Source organism: Erpetoichthys calabaricus, chromosome 17, assembly GCF_900747795.2.
Source record: "Erpetoichthys calabaricus chromosome 17, fErpCal1.3, whole genome shotgun sequence".
Classification (NCBI taxonomy): Eukaryota; Metazoa; Chordata; class Cladistia; order Polypteriformes; family Polypteridae; genus Erpetoichthys; species Erpetoichthys calabaricus.
Genome location: NC_041410.2, coordinates 63,126,545 through 63,150,927, shown reverse-complemented (window position 1 = coordinate 63,150,927; position 24,383 = coordinate 63,126,545). Strand labels below are relative to the sequence as shown.

At 40.7% G+C, this 24,383-nt stretch overlaps 2 protein-coding genes and 1 long non-coding RNA gene across 3 annotated transcripts in view; 1 reads left to right on the top strand and 2 right to left on the bottom strand.

The window, feature by feature from the left end:
* Nucleotides 1-6,421, top strand: part of znf710a (zinc finger protein 710a) — a 79,009-nt gene extending 72,588 nt beyond the window's left edge. The window contains exons 3-5 of the mRNA XM_028823915.2: nucleotides 2,997-3,188; nucleotides 4,424-4,598; nucleotides 4,821-6,421. Coding sequence (XP_028679748.1) covers nucleotides 2,997-3,188; nucleotides 4,424-4,598; nucleotides 4,821-5,026 — 573 coding nt within the window. The 3' untranslated portion in view covers nucleotides 5,027-6,421. The remainder of the gene's footprint in view (nucleotides 1-2,996; nucleotides 3,189-4,423; nucleotides 4,599-4,820) is intronic.
* A 3,908-nt stretch (nucleotides 6,422-10,329) lies between these two features.
* Nucleotides 10,330-11,534, bottom strand: LOC127526101 (uncharacterized). Its single transcript, XR_007933718.1, has 2 exons — nucleotides 10,654-11,534; nucleotides 10,330-10,551 (listed from the first exon to the last, which is right to left on the bottom strand). It is a non-coding gene; the product is annotated as an uncharacterized LOC127526101 (long non-coding RNA).
* Nucleotides 11,535-12,827: 1,293 nt separating this feature from the next.
* Nucleotides 12,828-24,383, bottom strand: part of idh2 (isocitrate dehydrogenase (NADP(+)) 2) — an 87,180-nt gene continuing 75,624 nt past the window's right edge. Inside the window, exons 9-11 of the mRNA XM_028823918.2 lie at nucleotides 17,684-17,781; nucleotides 17,422-17,514; nucleotides 12,828-13,325 (exon numbers count right to left, since the gene is read on the bottom strand). Coding sequence (XP_028679751.2) covers nucleotides 13,238-13,325; nucleotides 17,422-17,514; nucleotides 17,684-17,781 — 279 coding nt within the window. The 3' untranslated portion in view covers nucleotides 12,828-13,237. The remainder of the gene's footprint in view (nucleotides 13,326-17,421; nucleotides 17,515-17,683; nucleotides 17,782-24,383) is intronic.

Genomic DNA, 24,383 nt, shown 5'->3' with positions numbered 1-24,383 from the left:
TACTCTTTGTCTTTTATTTTTGGCCCTGGGTGGGGTTAAATCTCTTGGCACAAAGTCTCGTCTTGTGGGATGTGAAAGTGTCTCTCTTCAAAAGATCACATCTCATCGCAGGATAAAAAGTCTTGTGTCTCAAAATTTTTTTTATTGTAATAGAGAGATAAAATACGTATTAGAGAAATAAAAAACCTTTGACACCTTGGAAAGGAGTCTTCATATCATTCCTATTAGCTTGAACAGGACATTGTCATTTGTATAATGCCATCCTATAGAGAACATACGTGCTACTTTATTTACAGATCCAGTGGAAACACTGTTTATATCCTACATTTCTGTAATTGGAGCAGTGGCGGAGATTAGTATTGCTGTGTCACATTAGTCATTAGGCCACATAGCCTGTCCATTGATTATGTTTTAAGCTAATATTCGACACAGAGGTAAAATTTACATATGGTGAGCAGAGTGCTTGAGTTTACATTCTAATGATTAGGCTGTAAATGTAGGTGTACCCATTTTGTACTCTCTCTAGGTATTTATAGCCATGATTGTTTTTAGATTTGAGTCTACACATTGCATATGGATAGATTTACCAACATTTGTATCAAGCTACAGTAGTATTTATTTTCTGCAAAGTAAATCTTGAATTATAACTTTTGAGTTCTCCATAGAGCCATAGAAGACCATTCTGATCAGAAACTTGATGTTGGATGTCCTGTGGTATTCATTCTTTCCTTCCTGCATTTCTTCACAATTTAGTGTAATTTGTTTTGTAGTCAACTTGTATCAGTTGTGTGATAGCCTAACTTAAGTAAAGTAAGGATAGAACATGTGGCACATTATATTTAGAACTCTGAATTTAATTCTTCTCTTGAGCTTGGAGAACTCACTGATGTAATGATGGCTCTGAAGCATCAGACATGTTGCATAAATGAGTTGAACTTATCTGTACTTAAGCCATATGATAAACTAAAACCATAGGACATTTACCCAAGCCCAAAAATAAGTTTACTTGATGTATATTTATTTTTGGGCTTGGGTACATCCTGTGAATATGCATGGCATGGTGGTGCTGTGGTTAGTGCTGCTGCTATGAGCACCTCAGCTTTGAATCTCATCCAGTTGTTGTTGTCTGGATTTTTTTTTTTTTTATTTTCTTCTCTGCACCGTGTACTGTGGTTTTTCTTAATGTCCCAAAGATGGGTATGTTGGGATTGTAGGTAACCCTGAGCTGGATCTGTGAAAGGCTGAGTGGGCTCTATGATGGACTGGTGCTGCATCAGTGATTGGTTCCTGCCTTGCATTGCATCTTGAAAACTTTTCCCTCACCACATTTCTGAACTGGACAGAACTGGTTTGGAAATGTTAGGTTATGTGCTGTATTTGGGAGAAAATAAAGCTGACCATGTGAAACTTAGCACTATGGTTGCCAGTGTACCATTGACTATTACAATATGTATTTATTGATATTTAACGTTACCTCCATTATCAATTATTGGAGGTTCATCACCATTTCTTTCCAACTGAATTGATTAATAATCTAGCTGCATTGTTGCCATGACATCCAAAATTAAATTTGCTGCAGGGGAATTTTATAGTCTGTATACCGTCATCCATTGATCTAAGCCCTGACTAATGGCTCCACTAAAGCAATAAAAGACACCATAGAATTTAAAGTTTTTGTTCTGGAAGACTACTAGACATACGATTGAGGAGTCATTATTAAATTTAACCATTCTAGTACCATTATGAGAAGATCCATTCCTGACTTGCAAGCTGTTTTTGGGAAACAAATGGAATTTTAGCTCCTGGAACTGTTTCTAAAAATAAATTTGTATTGAAGTCTTGGCCTTTATTTGTACATGAGCTTTTAACTCCTTAATCCAAAAAAGATTTAGCTTTGCCTTTATGAATTATTTAGGGATTTTTTGACACAGAAGTTGATGCTTTCTTACTTGTGGCTGGATGCTAATTGTGTGTAAGTGTTGTGTAAAATATGTTGTTTTCACCCTTATGCGCATTTGGCTGAAAGATTTAACTTTTCACCTGCATTTATTGCAATTCTAGGTGCACTTTTGACATTCTCAACAGTGGCTGCTCTGCTCAATTGAGTCTTCATCAGTTTTTGGTTTATGGGATATGGCTTGTGGATGTTTAGCAGTAAGGATGTTGGAATGGCCGGCTCACTTCCTCCAGATCCAAATCTTTTTCTGCTCTTCCAGCGTTCCAGTTCCTCTGTGTGCCAGCTGTGCCCTCTTGTGTCTTGATGCATTAGTGCAACTCTTACTTATCAAAGACTTGCTGAAGATTCCCTTATTTAGGTTGCTAAGTTCTCAGCTTGACTGGTATTCTCTCCATTTTGAGAGAAGTTTAAAATGGTGAACTGCAGAGAGCTGGTGACTTGATCCTTTGTGAGCCAGTAACACTGCTGTACTCCACTTCAGCAGCATTGTAAAGGGAATTTAGGAAGCATGTTGTATTTTGCAGGTGCTCTTTAGTTTTGACATTTTGCTTCCCTATAAGGATCCTCAGGTTTTTTTATGTAGTATGAAAGTGTTTGAATTCTCAAAGATCATTAGCACCTGCTTTGAATTCTTCAAACTATCTCAGAGTTGGCCACAGTTAGTGTTTTTGATTGTATGCACTGCCTGACACTTGAAGTCCTTTCTGAAAGGTCTTCCCTGCACATCACTCCCCCTTTTGCTTCAAAATGTTCAAATGAACCCTCACCAAGTTAATTTTCATTTTCATATTTTGGTGTGGACTCCCAGCAGTTAGGTTGAAGTTGTTGAATACCCACCATAGTCCATTTCACTGTCAAATGTTATCTGTTGTACTAAAAGAATTGATGCTATTTTTAATAGTTTGTTCTTTGTAGATTTTGTAAACAGATCATTTGAAAGGATCTCCTGGTTTTAGATTGAAGGGGTTGTCTTTGTGAGAATACTAAAAAACACAGTCATTCTTATCTTGATCTCTTCCCTCCATATTTCTCACTCCAGGGAGTGAAGGAGTTCAAATGTGACGTGTGCTCAAGAGAGTTCACACTGTCTGCGAACCTGAAGAGACACATGCTGATCCATGCCAGTGTGCGGCCCTACCAGTGCCATGTCTGCTTTAAGACCTTTGTTCAGAAGCAAACACTCAAGACTCATATGATTGTACACCTGCCTGTGAAGCCGTTCAAGTGCAAGGTAAGCTGTAATTTCATATCGCCTAAGTGGAGCTTGTCCCTTACGGCCGTGGTGGGAGGGCTCAAATACTGTGCTTAGTTGTTGCATATTCTTGGTTTCTTCCCTCATCCAGCAAAAATGTACCAGTTGGGGCATTTGTCAGTTGTCAATTTCAGTTGTGTATGCATGAGGTGGCCCGGTGACTGGACTGGCGCTGCATCCAGTTCTGGAAGGCTGTGCTCTATACCTCTGCAACCCTGACCTGGATAAAACTGTGTTCTAGAATAGAACCCTCTATTAATATTATAGTGGAGGGATTTGTGTGTCTAAATAAACCTAGAAGTCATGTTTTTTGGGGCAGTCACCTCTGGTCTAGTCACCAAAGGAAAATTGATCCTAGATGAGGGACTAAACTAAGTGCAGTTCAGTCAGGCCTTGTGAAAAATTTACGAAGGACCCAGTAACCTCACCCTAAAAGGGAAAACCAGAGTCCTGTTCTGGCGATAGGCCTGGGAAGGATCTTGTCAATGAGTGCCTGGCTGTCCTCCAGTGGGCTGACCACCTGTCAGGAGGAACTTCAAGGATCAGGTGCATTGTGGTTTGAGCTGCTTTCGGCAAGTGCCCTGGCAAATTGATCTCCAGGTACTTGTTGATGATTGAGGGAAGAAGGAAGAAGGAGATCAACAGGTGAATTGGAGCCACATCTGCAATCGGTCATGGTGAAGAGAGAGCCGAGCTGAAAGATAAAGCTCTTTATTTACCCATCAATGTACATTCCTATCCTCACCATTCATTGGTCACAAGCTTTGGGTAGTGACCAAAAGAACTAGATTGTGGATACAAGTAGCAGAAGTGAGGAGTGAACACATTCAGGTGGAGTCTGAATAGAGCTGGTCCTCTTCTGCATTGAAAGGGAGCCAGTAGAGGTGATTTGGTCTTTTGATTAGGATGTCTCTTGTCTGTTTTCCTAGTGAAGTGTTTCGGGGAAACCAGGACTTACCAGAGATGATTATATGTTTCATCTGGCCTGGAAATGCCTTGGTATCCCCCTAGATAAGTTGGTGGAGGTGCTCAGACTGCTACCCCCACTACCCAAACTCAAATAAGTGTCAGAAACTGTATTGATGGATTTTTTTTCTTTATTGTGACTGATTTCTATTATTTCTTTAATTTATTCCTTGCCAGGAAATTATTTTCTCAAGTTTATTAACATTTTTGTACTTGGCCAATTTTCTCTGTTTTCTTTCTTTTGACAGGTCTGTGGGAAATCCTTCAACCGAATGTATAACCTCCTTGGCCACATGCACCTCCATGCTGGGAGCAAACCATTCAAGTGCCCATACTGTTCCAGCAAATTCAACTTAAAAGGGAATCTCAGTCGACACATGAAGGTCAAGCATGGAATCGTGGACCTCTCCCTGGATGGGCAAGGTGAATTTTATTACAGCTGACCACCTGCAGCTGTACAGAGAAAGTTTAAAAAACAAAAAAAATCTGTCCTCACTCAACCTCTGTAAACTTCAACACTGCTGCATTGTCCTCCAGGGACCCTGGCACAAGTTACACATCCTAGTAATAGAACTGGGAACTGAACCTCCATTAAATACCATGCTCCTCTCTCTCTCCCCCTTCCCTCCTTGTTTTAAAATGTAGATAATCTTATGGACACAAGCAGCTCTGAGCACCAAGAAATGGAAGGTCAGGAAGACTTCGAGGAGGACAGCTCCTATGACTACACTGAAAGCGAGACACCTGAGGACAACCGTGCAACAGACATTTCCAAACTCTCTGATGAAGCCCTAAAAGAAATGGGATATTATAGTTTTGGCAAGAAGGCTGACCAGTATCCCATTGTATGATAATGGCTGTGGTTTGTTATGATGCAAATAAGGCCATTGTCAACGGCGCCTCGGAAGATTCTGAGCTGCAGTTATCTAGGAGAGCACATCGAATGACTGGGCACTACAGAGAATTCTTGGCGTAAGTTATGCTGTTTGAGCTGTGAAAGGAGGCTGCTTTTTTTTCATGTCGGGTAAGAGGGGATGGCAGGTGGACACAGTAAAGTATGCACACCTGCCCTGGGCTCACATGACTCCTCTGCTGTTGAAAACTAACCTGAATTCTCTACTTACTGTGGTATATATGGTGTTTTTTTTTTTTGTTTTTTTTATAGACTTAAAGAGGTTGCTCATACAGTCATTTTGTTAGTACTGGGTCAGGCCAGACAACCTAGAAATTAGCTTTATTGAACGATCGCAAGGCACTGCACATGGATGTGAAATTACTTTTGTTTTTTTTATACATTTCTTCAAAACTTAAAATAGAAGAACAGAGCTAGATGCAGATGGCCTAGTTACTGACTGCTGTAAACCAAGAGAGGTTGGATTCATTGTCTGTCAATGTTTGTTTGGTTGGGAAGTTGGGGGTGGGGGGGTGTCAGGTCTTGTACACTGCAGATAGTGAGTGGACTGTGAACATTAATATGGGGCCAAGCCACAGGCCACAAGGTTGGAGGTTAGCTGCCTGAGAGACTCGGGCATCAAATGGTATTTATTTATTTTCTTTTTGTTCACAATGCCGCTTAATTGAAACCCAGCAATGAATGTGAAATGATTACCTGTGTATTTGTTTTTGTCATTTTAAAGGCATCTTCAGCCTTGCTTTTTTGTCTTCTGCTTGTGTTCCAGCCATGTTGTCTCAAACAGTGTATGATGTTACAAAGCCTTCCATTTTGACAACATTGCCATTTGTTTTCAGATCTGTGTGCCCAACTGGTGCCAACAGTAGTCTAGTGTGTGTGTGTTTATATATATATATATATATATATATATATATATATATTATAATCCAGGTGAGATGCTGGAGCACAAGTCCCAGAGGAGATGGAGGGGTAGGTTAGGGCATGGTTGAGGCCCCATGAGAAATATGATTTGCTGTATTTTTTTTTTTTTGGCTTTTCTTTTGTGAACCTTTTTAACATTTACCTCTAATTTGGTAGTTTGACATTAATCATTTTGATGATATAAAATTATTCATCTTGTAAAATACTTGAATTCAACCCCTTACACAATACATTCTTGGTCATCAGTTGTTTGTTTCCTTAAATGTGAAAGGCTTTCAAAATTAAAAGTGTTCTAAAGCATTGGAGTTTCCTCAAGTTTTCTCCGAGGTTGCATCGGTGAGGCATCAAAGGTTTTAAATTTGTGCTCACTGCCAGGTACACACTGGAATATTTTTGTTTTTTCCACTCAACCTCCAATCCCAACCCAAGCTCCATAAATGGTTGAGGACATAAAGTGTATTGTGGTGAACTGGTGTCCCGTCCAGGGTTGTCTCCATCCTTGTACTCCAAGGTGCCAGCTAAAGGCTCTGGCCTCCCAAGGCCCTGGGCATTCCCTAAAATGTAAGAACTGAGTATCATATTAAAATCAAAAGAAAGCTGAACTGAAGATCTGTCACATTAGACTTGAGTGAGTTAAAGTTAGCAGAGTGAGGATACTGCCACGTGTGATGCCATATTGCAGGGAGGTCTTCCCGCTGGCATTGTTTTCATTTGATTTCTAAGGAAATTCAGTGGAGCTTTTTTAGAACTCAAAATTGGTGAATGGTCCATCAGGCAAGTGATCGTGTGCCCGTTTGAGAAGAAGAAACAGTAAAATGTCCGCCTAATGGGGACAATGTTTATGCAAACACACCAGCAGCTTAGTAAAATGGAAGAAGAAGTGAAGTTACCATGCGGACTTGTGTTTGAATGTGGACATTTTGGTTATCCAGACAATTACAGCATTGATTCCAAAAAGACAGCACAGATGTATTGAAACCAGTTCAAGGTTGGTGTGTTTTGTTCTTTTAATGCCAGCCTTTGTTTTCCCCTCGGCATGTTATGTTTTTCATGTTTTTGAGGCAGTGATGAATGTAGAGTAGTTAGCAGCTCGTTCATCTTCTTTTTAGTTTTTTCAATTTGATTTTTTTTTTCCATTTCTTGGCCTCAAGGACTGTTTAGTGCTTTTTCCTTGTGATCACTGTAGACCAAAGAATTTAACTTCTACAAGATGGAAAACCCTGCAGCCAAATCATACTGAGGGGTGTTTAGAAGATGGATTTGCAGGACCAAATGAGGACTTTGGCACCCACAAGTCCTTATGAGCCACATTCCACATTTTTGAAAATGTGCTAAATATATGAATAACATCAAAAGGTACTTGTTTGTTTCAAATAGGCAACACTGAACAAAAATTAGTCACCCCTGTCCAAATCTTCTCTAAAAGTGCTTAACTCCTCCACGAGACTGAAGAATGGCTGCAATTCTCATTGGCATGGGTGCCACCAGTTTGCAGATGCAAGCAACATCAAGTTTTATTTGCTCTTCCAGCACCAAATCCCGCAGCAGCCATATTAGTCAGGTGGTACCAAATAGTCCCACCAATTTTCTATGGCATTTAAGTGTGGTGATTCTGTGGGCTAGTAGAGATGTAACATTTTGAAGCATTCTCACTTGTAACAATTGTCTTGAAAGATTGGGAGGGTAACCAAGCAATGTTCACTCTGGAGATGAAGCACAAAAGGTAACACATGGTTGTCCAGTTATACCCATTGTAACCCTTCTGGTTCAGGTGGGTGGTCCTCTCAAACAAAGGTCCCATTTCCTCATAATTGAAACACCACAAAACTGCCGAGAGTCACCTCCTGCTTGAGTCTTCATGGAAGGCTTCATGTCATTTACGACGTACCCGTAGTCTCTTATTCAAATACAAGCAGAAATGTGACCAGATAATGTTTCCAGGCAACAGCTGCTGGCAAGCTTCATGGTTACAAAGGGACACTTCCATGGTACACTGCTCCTCTGGCATGTAGTTCTCTTGTGACAGTTTGCTCAGAATTGGTTTGTTGTGGGCCTATATTGACTGACTGCAGAAATTCTTGACTAGTGGCAAAGCAGTTTGATTGTGTGAAACATGGTGACAGTCACTGTCAGTTATCTGTTAGCGCAGTCTTTTGACCGCAGTTTTGGTGAACCATGAGTGTTTAACTACGATGGGCATCACTGCAGGAAGACCTTTTGGACAGTACACTTTGACACATCTGCGACATTGGCATCTTCCTTGTCACTCTACACCATTCCCTTTGGAACGGCCCCTTTGCCAGTCATTTATGTCTATCATATGACTCATCTTAAATAACAGCTGTTTGCGGGACAGTATTCATACTTGGGTGCCCTCTGTTGGTGTCAGAAATATGTCTCCTCTTACAGGGGCAGTGAGTAATTTTTTATCTGGGTTTTTTTTTTCTTTTTACCAAATTTTCAGTTATCTGCTGCTGATGTTCTATGTAAAGGCCATGAAAAAGGTAGTTTGTGTCAGAGAGTTCATAAGAAGTGTGAGCTACATTCTGCCTTGTTCCCATTGCCACCAGTCTCCCAATATCTTATGTGGAAATTTCACAACCCCTGAAGTAAACCATTCAAGATATGGCCAAGTATTAACCAACTGTCTTTAACATAACTTTTATTGTGGTTGAACCCTTTCACCTGTGCTTAATGGTGTCCACACCAGACACTACACCCCACTGTTAACATCAATATGAAGCATCACCTCAAGGCTCCTGGTGAACTCCCAGACACTCGTCATCTAAATCAGTGCTTCTCAAAGTGTGATCCATTAGCAGATGTTTTGTGGACTGACCTGGTCATCTTTCATACTTGAAGCCGCTCCAAGATGCCAACTTCAGAGCACACTGTGCCTGATGTTTACTTCTGTACTACTTCTTCCTGCTCCGGTTGTGTATTCTGAGGCAGCATGGTAGCTGGCATGATGGAATTGTTTGTATGGAGGTTTTTGTTGTCTTTCTGGGGGCACTGCCTAACTGGAGTAAAAGAGACCCTTAAATCAATAAAGGCCGTGTTCAGGCTTACTAACTCCATATTGGAGCTGAGCTGCACCGCAGGTCATTCCAGTGTTTTTCATGTGGATAGAGAAATGATTTGTGGTAATTATAATTTATGGTAACATATCTTTGGTTTTGACAAAGTGGCACTCAGTCCCAGACCCTTTGAGAACTACTGCTCTAATGCCACACTTCTTACTTGCGACAGGACCACTGTCCACCATTCAGCACACCTCAGCCTCTCTGTTGGCACCTTGTGGTGTCACGCATTGCCTACTGAATAGCACAGATGAGTGTGACAGTTTGGTGCGTACTGCCCACTATTTTTTCATTCTTATAAATAGTACATATCTTTACAAGATGGGCTGTAAATTGTTACACAAACAACCTGAGCTCTCATTATGTCTCCTAATTGAGAAGGGTGACACTTGGAGCCCTTGGGACAGACAGGTCTTTCTTACTTCTTTCGTATTTAATAAGGAAAGTGTTGTAGCGCTGCACTAAGTGACATCCGGGCATCAAATGATTTTGACGACTGTAATGAAGGATCGAGAACGAAGCAGCGCTTAGTGGCCTTTGAACGATTTTGTAACCCAGGATCCAAAGGCACTTCCACATTCCACTGGATTTTCTTTTTGTTATTTCAGACGGTTGGTTTATTATCTCACATGCTGACAGGCCATGCATGCATCTTGTTCTGTGGTCAGCCCATGCATTTGGCTGAACTTGTCGTTTACCTGGATGGCTTGTCTCAACACTCTGCATCCCAACAGGGAGTGCAGATTGCACTTCTCTTTGATGTTCAGAAAGATCCTTTTTAAAAATCACATAAATTGGCATCACATGATTCTTAAGTGGCAGCCAGTGACAGGTTAAATAAAAAAGTAACAGCAGGGTGCAAATCAGAAGGCCTCCAAGCCAGTGATGGCATTTCCCTCTGCATTTTCAGAAGACCAAATTTAAAGATTTGAAGGTATTAAGTCTGTAAAAATGTTTATTTTGTTGTGTGCTTCTGACTTTCTGTGTAGATGTAGACGCTGTAGCACAGGGCTTGCTTGCCCACCTGTCCATCCAGAGCTATGATTAGAAGCTCCATGTGTCTTAGAAAGGCCAGTCACCCTGAAGATAGTGACAGAAGAGTGAAAGCTTCCTTGTGCAAAGCACTGGTGCATCCATCTAACACACCAAAAAAAAAAAATCTGGTGTGCCCAACTGTGAATGAATGCCAGTGGCGGCCGGGGCACTGCACTTTCCACTATGTTTGCACTACTTTTGTTTCTTCTTTCCGGTATAACCAGACAGCTTGTGCATACCAAATCCTCCAATGTACTTATAAACAAAATGGGACCAAAAAGCAAAGGTTGGGGATTGGACACGAGGGTAACATTTTTGAAGGCAGAGGACAAGGTCACGTTTCTTGAGTATCCATCACTCCAAGCTGTTCAGAATGATGGAACCTTGTGATTACTACTTGGATACTGGATTGACAAATCAGGAACACCTAAAAGTCACTTCAGGCATGTTTCACTTTCTGAATTTGACACCAAAAAAATGAATATAGTTTTAATCCATAGATTTACTAGTAGCATGGAAGACAGCCCACTGAGGAAGTCTCCGGTACCACGCTGCACTTCCAGAAGAAAGCCACCATTTGTTTTAGCAGTACTGGCCTAGTGTTGCACTGAGACACTGTCTAGACCCGCTGATGCGTTTTTAAACACAGGAAGAGGCAGCTACTTGCAAGGATTTTTATTACCTTCACAATGATGTTAGCAAAAGTATATTGTGAAGTAAACTTATCTGTATGATGAGCTCTTGAAGTGAATTTAATGTGGGTAGACAGTACATGTAAAACGTTGTGTATCTGACAGAATACTGTAAATAAAAAATTTATTTACCTTTATGGTGTCAGCTTGTGCTTAATGTGTGAGACTAAAGAGAAAAACGGTGACTTTAAAGGATGCCCTTTACTGGGACTACATGTAACATCTGTCTTAAGTTAGCTGAGCAAATTTCTTAAGTGGAATGGGACACCCCACCCGAAATTGTTCTTTTCTAGACATTACTTACTTATAGTTTGTAGTTATGGCGCAGAAAAAAAAAATCCATGTTTTCATGCAGAACACAGAACGACAATGATAACATTTATGATCGAATAGCCATCTATGGTGCCTGATGCTATACAACAGCAAACAAAATCAATCTCCGAGCACTCTTGTCCAATAATCCACATCAAGTCATCTAGTTGTGTGCTCACAACATCGCGAGCACGTGCATTTGTATTAAAATAGCTTGCAAATGTACCACTTTTGGAAAACACTTTTGTGAACTAAAACTGAGTAAGTGAGCATTTGGATTGGTTCAGCCCAGTCACTGCTCATTGATTGGCTAACATGGTGCCTCGCTTGACATCAACAGTGCAAAGTTCACTGCCAGAAAAGTAAAAATTAACCTCCTTAGCATTAACTTTTTTTTGAGGGGAAAAAAAATGTAAGTGTTGCATTTTTTGGCTTGGAAAAAAAGACACTTATTGAATCTCATCTGAAACATGAAAAACAAACTAAAAAGTATGATACAAATAATAGGAAATGAATAATAAAGATGATGCTAATACAAGATATAAGCAGCAACTACTGGTTCCAACTTGTTTGAACGGGGAAACTGCTTAGGTGTACAGTCATTTGCCCGACACTGTTCAGTACAATGGTTTATCTCAACAACAATTCATTTGATCATGTTGTCATCAAGATTTTCACTTCAAGTAAGTGGACATTGGCTGCCTCAAAATGAGGTGGTGCTGGTTTATTTGAAACAGGGCCACCAGAAACCCAAACGCAAGCATCAGTTTCAGATTAATCAAAATTGCTTGAGGTTTCACTGCCCAAGGGCAGATCCACTTCGTCATCACTGCCGATGAGAAGCTCCTCAACATCACTGCTTGTATTACCGTCAAGAGCGTGCGACACCTGGGCTGCTGAAAAATGTTTCTTATGAGAAGCCATTATTAGGCTAGGAGAAGACATGTCTACACACACCACTGTTCTGGTTATGCACTGGCCTTACACTCAACGTAGGTAGTGCCTAAACCGTCAACTGAGTAATGCTCAGGTCTAATGCCATTAGCACTTTTTATAATGCTTACTAGTCTATAACGTTGCCCAAGTGACGGTCAGATCTAACACTTTTAAGTGGAAGAAAAACAAGTGAGAACTTTAAGAAACAGAAGGTCATTTTGACCCGCGCTGTTTCACTTGACTGCTGCTCAATAATGCTGAGGTACTCCACTTGTGATATGAATATAAATGTAATGCTGGGAGAGGGGCCTTCTTCACATTTGAGAACATTCAATTTCTGTTCACAAGAGCTTTATGCAACAGTGTTCAATTTTGAAGAAAAAAAAAAATCAGATTTAAAATCTGAACAGTGTTCCCTTTGTAGATACCATGTCAAATGTAATGTAATTAAAGATTAAAAGCAGTAGAGGTCGGTATTTCTTGCTGAATAATTAAAGGTATATGGAGTGGGCAGTTTTTGGAAAATGTGGGCAGTGCAGCCAGAAGGATATCGGCAGGCTGTAGGTTCAAACGGCAGCACTAGATCATTGTTTTTCCCATAGCAGGTCAATGCAGAACTATCCATGTGTAAAGTCTCAGTGCAAATGACTTTGATGAAGGTGTTCATCACAAAGCCTTTCCTCCAGATACGAAGACACGCCTACCTGTTGCAAGCCAGGAGGGTGTCTAACTGGACAAACATCACACGGACACAATCGGTGACTTTTATTCTTGTAAGGGTTTCACAAATAGTGCTTTAAAATTGTTTTAAAAAACTACTTAAACATCTGAACTGTCAGGAAAATAAAAACAACTGGTGCTTCCAAGATGTCTGCCGCCGCTGGAGTGAAGCACTCCCAATCAAATGGATTTCAATGGATGTTTTTATTGCTATGAATTTCAGTCATATCATTACTTCCAAGATCGTGTCCAATGGGTTTCACATTCCGATACGACAACAAGGAGTCACAAGCACTTTACGGACCAACAAACTGGTAAAAACAGCAGAAACGTAAAGTGCTGTTTTGTTTCCTTTCAGACAAAATGCATGTGGATATTTGAACCGTTAAGTTAAAAATAAGGTAAAAAAAACAAAAAAATAACTTCATTCATGGATGGTCTACATTCCACTGCTCATTTTTTTCCCAGAGCTTTATCAAGATTATTTTTGATAGCATCCAGGAAATCTGTGGTGTTCACATAATGCTCATTCAGCTTGCAGCTGCAAAAAAAAGAAATAGAGAGAAAGCAGATGAACACAGGATAGGAGGCAACATGACAGGGTCTTCTTAAATGGTTGCACATACAGGTGGGCACTGTGTGTATGAGAGGAGATTTTACAAAAAGAGCATTACTTACAAGCAGTGGTCTGTCGGCATAGTCTTTGACCTTCAAGAAATTAAACTACACATGATCACAGTCCAAGCCCACCTCTCAACATACACCCCACCACAAAGACACCCACACCATTTCTCAAAACGTTCTGCTTCTTGGAACATCTTTGGTGATTATGATAGACAGCTTCAAGCTGAACAAAAGATATAACTTCAGATTCATTGTCACAGGAATTTGGAGAAACAGGGAATTTTATCAAATTTAGTGTTTAACCGCTTAATAATACTGACACACTGCATTCATTCAATGCTTTGTTTCAGTGTCCAACACTAGATGGCGAGCATTTATGGATTCCAATTGTCCTGATACTACTTTGTCATTGTCAAGTCCTTCATCACTTGCTTTAAGCATGCAAAACTATGAAGTGTGACGTGTTGCTAAAGTTTTATATGATATGCAGCATGTCGTCAAGCAACTGGACGTAGTTTGGTGCTCTGTGGTTACCAAGAAAATTCTCAACAGCAGCAGATGTTTAAGCTGCTTGTTACTGATGACATGTCTGATAGATATGTGGACCAAGAAAAATGCCTTCCCTAACCCCTTTGAATCTGGCAGGCCCGGTTTCTGGGCCAAGTGCACAGCAATATACAGTGGTGTGAAAAACTATTTGCCCCCTTCCTGATTTCTTATTCTTTTGCATGTTTGTCACACAAAATGTTTCTGATCATTAAACACATTTAACCATTAGTCAAATATAACACAAGTAAACACAAAATGCATTTTTTAAATGATGGTTTTTATTATTTAGGGAGAAAAAAAATCCAAACCTACATGGCCCTGTGTGAAAAAGTAATTGCCCCCTTGTTAAAAAATAACCTAACTGTGGTGTATCACACCTGAGTTCAATTTCCGTAGCCACCCCCAGGCCTGATTACTGCCACACCTGTTTCAATCAAGAAATCACTTAAATAGGAGCTGCCTGACACAGAGAAGTAGACCAAAAGCACCTCAAAAGCTAGACATCATGCCAAGATCCAAAGAAATTCAGGAACAAATGAGAACAGAAGTAATTGAGATCTATCAGTCTGGTAAAGGTTATAAAGCCATTTCTAAAGCTTTGGGACTCCAGCGAACCACAGTGAGAGCCATTATCCACAAATGGCAAAAACATGGAACAGTGGTGAACCTTCCCAGGAGTGGCCGGCCGACCAAAATTACCCCAAGAGCGCAGAGACGACTCATCCGAGAGGTCACAAAAGACCCCAGGACAACGTCTAAAGAACTGCAGGCCTCACTTGCCTCAATTAAGGTCAGTGTTCATGACTCCACCATAAGAAAGAGACTGGGCAAAAACGGCCTGCATGGCAGATGTCCAAGACGCAAACCACTGTTAAGCAAAAAGAACATTAGGGCTCGTCTCAATTTTGCTAAGAAACATCTCAATGATTGCCAAGACTTTTGGGAAAATACCTTGTGGACTGATGAGACAAAAGTTGAACTTTTTGGAAGGCAAATGTCCCGTTACATCTGGCGTAAAAGGAACACAGCATTTCAGAAAAAGAACATCATACCAACAGTAAAATATGGTGGTGGTAGTGTGATGGTCTGGGGTTGTTTTGCTGCTTCAGGACCTGGAAGGCTTGCTGTGATAGATGGAACCATGAATTCTACTGTCTACCAAAAAATCCTGAAGGAGAATGTCCGGCCATCTGTTCGTCAACTCAAGCTGAAGCGATCTTGGGTGCTGCAACAGGACAATGACCCAAAACACACCAGCAAATCCACCTCTGAATGGCTGAAGAAAAACAAAATGAAGACTTTGGAGTGGCCTAGTCAAAGTCCTGACCTGAATCCAATTGAGATGCTATGGCATGACCTTAAAAAGGCGGTTCATGCTAGAAAACCCTCAAATAAAGATGAATTACAACAATTTTGCAAAGATGAGTGGGCCAAAATTCCTCCAGAGCGCTGTAAAAGACTCATTGCAAGTTATCGCAAACGCTTGATTGCAGTTATTGCTGCTAAGGGTGGCCCAACCAGTTATTAGGTTCAGGGGGCAATTACTTTTTCACACAGGGCCATGTAGGTTTGGATTTTTTTTTCTCCCTAAATAATAAAAACCACCATTTACAAACTGCATTTTGTGTTTACTTGTGTTATATTTGACTAATGGTTAAATGTGTTTGATGATCAGAAACATTTTGTGTGACAAACATGCAAAAGAATAAGAAATCAGGAAGGGTGCAAATAGTTTTTCACACCACTGTATACCCGACAGACCAGTATAATAACCCACCTATTTACCATCGTTTTCCTAACGGCCTACAGATAGCTGTTACGTTGCACTACACTCTAAATCTCACAGTCCGCCACCATAGTGGCAAGTTTCTCAAAAAGCCACTACACCTACTTGTCACAATCTGGCTGGCATCCTATCCTACACAAACAACAGACTCCTGTCTAATTACGCTGTTTGTACAGCAGTTTTAGCTTCTGCTTGTAAATTTTCAGAAGGAAACAGGATTTCAGCTATGCTTTAGTGTAGTATTCTTTATTATTTTATCATGCCAAAATGTAAGGATAAGTTCAAATGAGGCAAAAAAAAAAAAAAGCAGTAGGTGTTTAAGAAACAAAAATGGCACACTGAGCAGTCAAGCACCATCAGTCCGGGCTGTAGTAGAGATGGTTCAGATGAAAAACAACAGCTGAAAATGCAGCAATGCGTAGATATGGAGTTTGCACAGAGAAATACAAGCAGGCAAAGACAACAGGAGCAAAGCACAAGGGCCTGCCAAAGCACTGTAGAACTGTGTACTTCTTGAAGTCTTCTTGTGCATTCCTTCTGGCACTGAAATTGTTTTGAAGCCTATTGCTATATGGAGCCATTTTGGCATTAGGTCTGTACAATGGATGGTACAAAATGATTAAAAAGTGTGAGACGGTAAGTGATACAGCTTGTTCTATTACATAAATCTGTCATTATAACATTGTGGCTTATTATCATCACCATAAATCTAAATTTTTAGTTATCAAAACTGTTGGAAATTGCTGGGGAGGCTAAAATTAAAGTGCCGAAATGCTGGGGAGGGCATGGTCCAAAGGGTTGATGTTGGCATCCGCTACTTGTGGGAACTTCCAGGTCAAATATTGAAATTCTTCACCTCCCTCATTCATCGATTTCACACTTTTTTTCAGCAGTTCAAGTTTTATTTGAAGAGAAGCCAAAAATATCTTTTGCTGTGTTGACGAGTAGTTTGTGCACATCACATCATGCTTATGCAGCGGCCAGATCTTTGTAGTATTATGAGACACTTTAGCACGGCTGTCCCATTCACAAATGAAACTACAGGACTTGGGGTTTCTGAGCTGCATCCCTAGTAGCAGGGACACTATTTCAGTTAGGGTTGTTGTACCACATATGTATACATATAATAGGAGAGGAAATAACAAAAGTAAGCAATTGAAATAAAAAAACACAAAAACACACAGCAGGACAAAAATCAATGAGATTCACCAATTGGGTGTATCATATACTTAAGGACATCAGTGGAAATTAACGGAAAAAGTGTATTTAAAACTAAAGGCAAGACACACTTCTTTACGCAAAGAATTGTGGGACTGTGGAACAAACTACCAAGACATGAAGCAGAAACCTCGACAACCTTTAAGAAAAACCTCGATGAGATATTAGGACAACTTAGCCATTAGCTAAACAAATGGGCTTGATGGAGTGAATGGTTTCCTCTCGTTTGTCAAATTTCTTAAGCTCAAGAAGCAAACGTTTTGTTTTCCAGTGTAATTAACATTAGGAACTTTTCAGAATCTGACTAACAATACCATCCTGGTCTGTGTATGGTCCAGAATGTTGCAGATTCCCTACACTTGAATATTCTCAAACAAGCTGGAAAGCAAAGGAAACCTTTCAGAACTGAAGATTTCTCCCAATGGAGCATAAACAAATCAAGGATATGCTGGGTACTTACTTGCTGAGGCCGTGGATGCAGCCAGCAAGATCCTTTGTCATCACGCTGCCTTCAACAGTCTCAACACAAACTTTCTCAAGAACCTGAGAAAACCTAAAACCAGATCATACTTGTTAGTTTGTCATAGTGCATCAACTTCAGACAAACTGCTTATCCAAAAAAAAAAAAAAAAACAAGAAAGAAAAGCAATACACTGGCAAGTCATTAATCCCTCCTGGGGCTTCTTCACAGATCTAATTAGAGAAAATGCAGTGACAGGTACCTGATCAAGTCTGAGTTGCCATCTAGTTTGCCACGGTGTTCCAGGCCCCTGGTCCAGGCAAATATACTTGCAATTGGGTTGGTGCTAGTTGGCCTTCCCTATGAAAGAAAGGCAGAAAAAAAAAAAACAAATTTTGAAACTTTGCCTGTTGTTCTTCATGATGAAATGAACACTGGGTGGCTGTGGCACACCTTTGTGCTTTCATTGTCAAGTTTTCTTTAATTCAGTGCCTATCTTGGTCTATAATATACTTTAGTTTTATTCCCATTATTTCCTGTGAGCTAGGAAGTAGGGTCCTCTTCTTGTTCTGAATTTATGCATTTTGAACAAACTTCTAGCTGACCAAAACAGGCCTTCTCTCACTTTTTCTTTAACTTAACACAAAATCCAGGATTGTTTACCCTTCCAGGGCAGCCCATACCAGGTAAAATATTGTTTTATTAGTAAATAAATAGTTCTAATTAAGAAAAACCTGCAGCTACTGTAGCCCTGTAACTGAACCTGTGTTATGAACCTAAAAGTCAGACCAGGCAAGACACAACAAGCGCATTCTCACCCCACAGAAAAACTCAAATGTAGGACGACCTGGACTGATCTTCAGAAACAGTATGTGCTACATTACCCACCCTGTCTGAATCACCAGACAATGGAGTCATTTAGGGTGTGACTAGGGTGTGGTTTGGCCCATGCTGCACAGAAGGGAGGGATTGCTCTCGTTTCTTTCAGCTTGGATTAACCAGGGAGTACCGAGTCTCAGTACTATAGCAAAACCAGCTTTTATTCAGCTTGAAACAGGAACAGCACGGTTATTTATTGTAGTGGGATCTACCACTCTCCTATAAACAGACAAAGCAATCAGGCAGCACCGTGGCCAGGTTAGTGGCCAAGTAATAATGTTCCCTGCATTTATAATATTCCTTACATCACCCAACGACGGCAGGTACTTATAGCATGACCATGGTTGGCTTGGATTTGCTTCCACTGCGAGCTGGAAGCCTGCTAGGCGGGAGAGAACGTCAGCATTGGAGGAGTGTGCAGACCAAGGACGGTGGCCAAAAGCAAAAGTCTGCAAACTAATAGACTACAGAGTGAACCAGGCGTTCGTGTACTTCTGTTTATATATCCATTTAATAGCCAATGTAGCGGGGCGTGGTCAGTCACCAGAGTAAACCTTCGTCCCCAGAGATGGTGGTAGACCGGATCAACACCAGCACGCAATCCCCCTTCTTAAACTCGCAGAGTTTACTCGTCTTGTCATAATTATGTTTTTGTGCCTCCTGCTTGCACTGCTGATGTTCCAACGTAATAGAGGGCTATCTGCTCTTGCAGTGAAACGACCCAGTCGACACACCTCGGGTGTAAATTTATGCTGACGCTGTTAGTTAGGGTCAGTTCAGGAGGGGGAGGAAGGAGAGCGTGAATGTGACAGAGAATAAAACTAAAAACAAAAGCTAACTTTTTACAAGTGCCATAAATTTACACCTGATCTGACGCTGTTCATTTTCAAATAATATTGCATTAGTGCAATGATGTTTTCTGTTTGGTACTATTCAGGTAATGAAATGGATTTCTTCAAAATGTCACACATGTTTGTCTCTTTCTTAATTTCCCCTGGTGCTGCATTGACATCATGGACCAGAAGGTGTGAGCTTATTTAGTGTGAAGAAGACATGCAGGTGGCCGGTTGTTGTGTGCTACAACATGCTTAACCTGGCGGAAATGAATGCACATATGCTGTGCAAGGCATGCACGGGGTCTACTGAGAAAAGAAGAGTGTTCTTGGCTCACCTTGCAGAGGAACTCAGTCGTCGCTTCTTACAAGAAAAGGCAATGGAAAAAGAAAAACAGGATGCAACATTGACAAGCTTCTGATTCCAAGACCACCGCTTCCCCCAGGAAAGCAAACTTTGTCAGGTGCTCCTTCAATGTAATTGGAACCACAGCACAGAGAGAAGTGTGTACATTGCAACAGGTACAAATGTCAAATGTAGGAAGGACGGTCTATTGGTGTGTGGGAACTATTAACATTCGAATTTGATGACTGTATATAGCGTGGAACTGACCTCTTTGTACTATTCTTTCCTCTGCATGTCCTAGAGTACAAAAGAAACACCACCATGCACCAAAATATTGGGATAGAGCAAGATGGAGAGAAAAAAAAATGCGGTTACTGATTATAATTGCAAGGAGGGAAGCGAATGATTATGAATAATGTTACATCAGTGCCACAATGGTTTTCCGAAATGTACTATACAGGTCATAAAACAAATTATTCCAAATATCATATATACCTATGTTTGTTTTTTTTGTCAGTGCGGCTTTGACATCATGAACCATAAGGCGCATACTAATTCAGTGTGAGCAGGAACACTCAATAAAACCGAATAAAAAAAATTAACATAACAAGAAGACATGATTCACCAGCATTTGTGTGTCAGCTTTTATCCTTCCAGATCAGAGAATTTCCAGTTCCATTGTCTCACACCACTACTCACATACACAGTTACTCCCAGTTTCAAATAAAAACTAACAGTGTCAAATCTGGGGTGGTGGTAGGTTGCATCATGACTTTGAGAATAAAAGTGAAAAAAAATGCTAACTTTTACAAGTACTATAAATTTACACCGGCTGTTACAGGTGCAAATAAAATGTATGTTTTTATTGTATAATATTAACAATAAGAGTAGCTCACTACTCAAAAAACAGTAAATTTGTGGGAGAGCTGGTTACGAACACACGACCTCTGGATTATAAATCGGCAGTTCTAAACACTGCACCACGGATGCTGTCGTATTGTACTTGGACCTTTTGTGAAAGTGTTTATTTGATATTTGGACTTCAGGCTTCACACATTATACACTTCATGTCTACGTTTCGTCATTTATTACTAAAACATGAAAAATGTTTCTGTTTTAACAATGTGTTTACATGGATTGTTGCAGACACGGAACACACATGAAATGTATGTATTCCAAATGACAATGTATTATTTACTCTATACAGCTCCAGGTACTTCACTCCAAGATGAACACTGAGCACTAAGAACCTTTGTTGTGAATTCAACTGCAGCGCTGGGCAGGAGGGATGGGATAGCAGGCTGCTTGTGCTTATCGACACATTTATAACACAAGAGACGCTGACAGAGAGGTGTGAACGGATTTAAGGTGGGCCAGGATTACGAGTATTTTTTGTAGGCTTTGGTAATTCTAGTGTTAAAATTTCAGAGGGAGTAATATAGTCTCGTATGTTTTAATGTCTCCATGGACTCAGCGGATGTTCACTTGGTCTGTGGTCTCCTTATAAGGGGTTTGCTGGAGCAGGTCACAGCAGACTACGCAGAGGTCACTACCAGAGTCCAACAATGTAGAGAATTCCTGTCCGGCCAACATAATAGAGAACTTAAAATTGTCCTCCTTTAACATCTTGGGGAAACTTACGAGCTGCATACCTGGGCCAGACCGATAGCCATTGTTTGCACAGGTGGGAGGTGACTTTCCTGAGCCAGATATCCCAGATGATCACAGCAAAAACAGCTGCATTTAGTTTGCAGTATGATGTTCACACTATGGCATCTTCTATGTGTGGCGCTGGTCTGGTCATGAAGGTCTGTGCTGGCTGGATCGAAATCGTGGTCAAGCCTGGGTAGCCCTGTTTCCAGGTGGCTTGTGCACCCTCTAGTCTGCGGGTCACATCCAGCAATGAGTGGATATCATTCCACAGCATTTCATCATAAAGGCTCTTGTCTATCCCTGGCAGGACTGCATAAATAGGGAGCTTCTCCACAATGTGCTCGAAAGGGTCTCCGCAGATCCAGCTTTGAATCAGGTCCACTAAGCCCTGGATCTGTCGTCATACAGGGCGATCTAGATCAATATGCTGAAGCCAAAACTAGTGTCCCTTAACCACCGGGCTCACTGCCGTGCGGAGGAGGTTCTGTTGCTTTCAGGAGTGAGATTGCTTTCGGGAGTGAGATTCTGTACGGCTTAGAGGGCTTCTCCGGTTTAAAAAAGGGCCAAAACAGCTACCCAGGCTCTCCTGTCCCAACGCATTAACACTACAATTACCAAAGCCTACAAAAAAACTTGTAAATCCGTCCCACCTTAAATCCCTTTGCACCTCTCTGTCAGCGTCTTTTGTCTTGTAAATGTGTCGATAAGCACAAGCAGCCTGCTATCCCATCCCTCCTGCCCAGCGCTGCAGTTGAATTCACAACAAAGGTTCTTAGTGCTCAGTGTTCATCTTGGAGTGAAGTACCTGGAGCTGTATAGAGTAAATAATACATTGTCATTTGGAATACATACATTTCATGTGTGTTCCGTGTCTGCAACAATCCATGTAAACACATTGTTAAAACAGAAACATTTTTCATGTTTTAGTAATAAATGACGAAATGTAGACATGAAGTGTATAATGTGTGAAGCCTGAAGTCCAAATATCAAATAAACACTTTCACAAAAGGTACAAATATAACAGAACAAGTGCGCTTCTCTTCAAGAATGTAACTGCAGAAAAAGAACCAACGTTAGGGTGCGACATTGACACCTCTTTCATACGATTGCTTTGGTGGCGCAACAGTAACAACTGTTGACTGATAATCAAAACTTCACGGGTTCGGTCCCGGACGACTCTGTTTTGAGAAGTGAGCTGCTCTTATTCTTACTATTTTAGAATAAAAACATACATTTGATTTTAGTTAGTAATAGCTGGTGTAACTTTATGATACTATAAAGGTTAGTTAGCTTTGTTTTTTTTTTATAATTCAGTTTTATTCTCTCAGTCGCGTTCACGCTTCCCCGGATCTGACACTGCTGTTTTCACATAAAGACATCCTATAACAGAGGAGAACTCAGATGATGAAGAGAATTCTATATCGGAGAAAGAATGCACGTCGCACTTTTACCGTCGCTGTACTTTGTATATGTACACGGGAAGCTCTGCAGTCTACTTGTGACTTTACGCTGTAGGAAGTAAATAAATCAAGGTAAATAACATTTGATCTGGCTCTTATTATATATATTCCACCTGCAGCTATACATTCTCCACGCTAGTGTTTAGATCTGGACGGTGTACAGGTGCTGGTAATAAAATTAGAATATCATGACAAAGTTGATTTATTTCAGTAATTCCATTCAAAAAGTGAAACTTGTATACTAGATTCATTCATTACACACAGATTGATGTATTTCAAATGTTTATTTCTTTTAATGTTGATGATTATAACTGACAACTAATGAATATCTATATATATGGTTGAAATAGTTTACTGTCAAATAAATGCAAAGACTACGCGACACGTGTTTCGCCCTCATTCTGGGCTCATCAGGCGTACACACTCCACTGCAGTCCCTCTCGGGAATCGAACCTCGGCCGTCAGCGCCAGAGGCGATGCCCCTAACGTTGCGCCACGGCGTGTGGTTCGTTTATTTGACAGCATGTAGATCGGGGTAATTACATTCACGGCATTCGTAGTCTGTGTCACAATCTGATTGTATGGGTGGTTACCTACCAGGTAACGCTTGTGGTTGGCCAGCAATCTGCTAACATCCACCACGGTGCCCTCAGTTTGTGAGGAGCAGATCATATATATCTATATATATATATCTATCTATCTATCTATCTATAATAATAAAAGGCAAAGCCCTCACTGACTGACTGACTGACTGACTGACTCACTCATCACTAATTCTCCAACTTCCCGTGTAGGTGGAAGGCTGAAATTTGGCAGGCTCATTCCTTACAGCTTACTTACAAAAGTTAGGCAGGTTTCATTTCGAAATTCAAAGCGTAATGGTCATAACTGGAACATATTTTTTGTCCATACACTGTAATGGAGGAGGCGGAGTCACGTATCGCGTCATCACGCCTCCTAAGTAATCACGTGAACTAAAAACAAGGAAGACATTTACAGCATGAGTCACACGTGGGAACGAAGGTAAATGACGTTAATTTTTGACTGTCTTTTAATACTGTGTAAGCATACATATTAACACATGTGCAATTAAACGTGTGCATTTACGGGGTGATTTCTCAGGCTTAAAAGCTCACCTTTTATCAAACGCGGGAACAAAGGTAACTGACGTTGTTCACTGTCTTTTAATACTGTGTAACCATACATATTAACACATGTCCAATTAAACGTGTGCATTTACGTGGTGATTTCTCAGGCTTAAAAGCTCGCCTTTTACTAAAAAGGTAAATGCAAAACTATTTTCAATCAGTTTATTGAAACGCTCCCGTTAAGGATTGCAATAACATATTCGCGAGATAAAAGAACGAAGTAGGGGGAAATGGAGGAACAGCCGCAAACAGCAAAGAGCAAAAAATTAATTAAACAATTGAGAACGGAGCGAGTTAAGCATACAAGCATGTTCATAAGGGAAACAAAGCACGGTGTAAAACGTAAGTTTAAATTAAGTTTATAGAAACGCTCCCGCTGCGGATTGCAATAACATATTCGCGAGATAAAAGTTTAATGAGAAGACACGAGGTATAAACGAACCACACGCCGTGGCGCAACGTTAGGGGCAACAGTTTCAACCATTCTATGATCTGCTTCTCGCAACTGAAAGACGGCACATGGCGGATGTTAGCCGACTTGCTGACCGCAACGTTAGGGGCTTCAACTATGGCGCTGACGCCACATCTCAGTGCCAACACTTTGCAGACTCTACTTAAAAGACACGCCCTCCTCACTGGACAG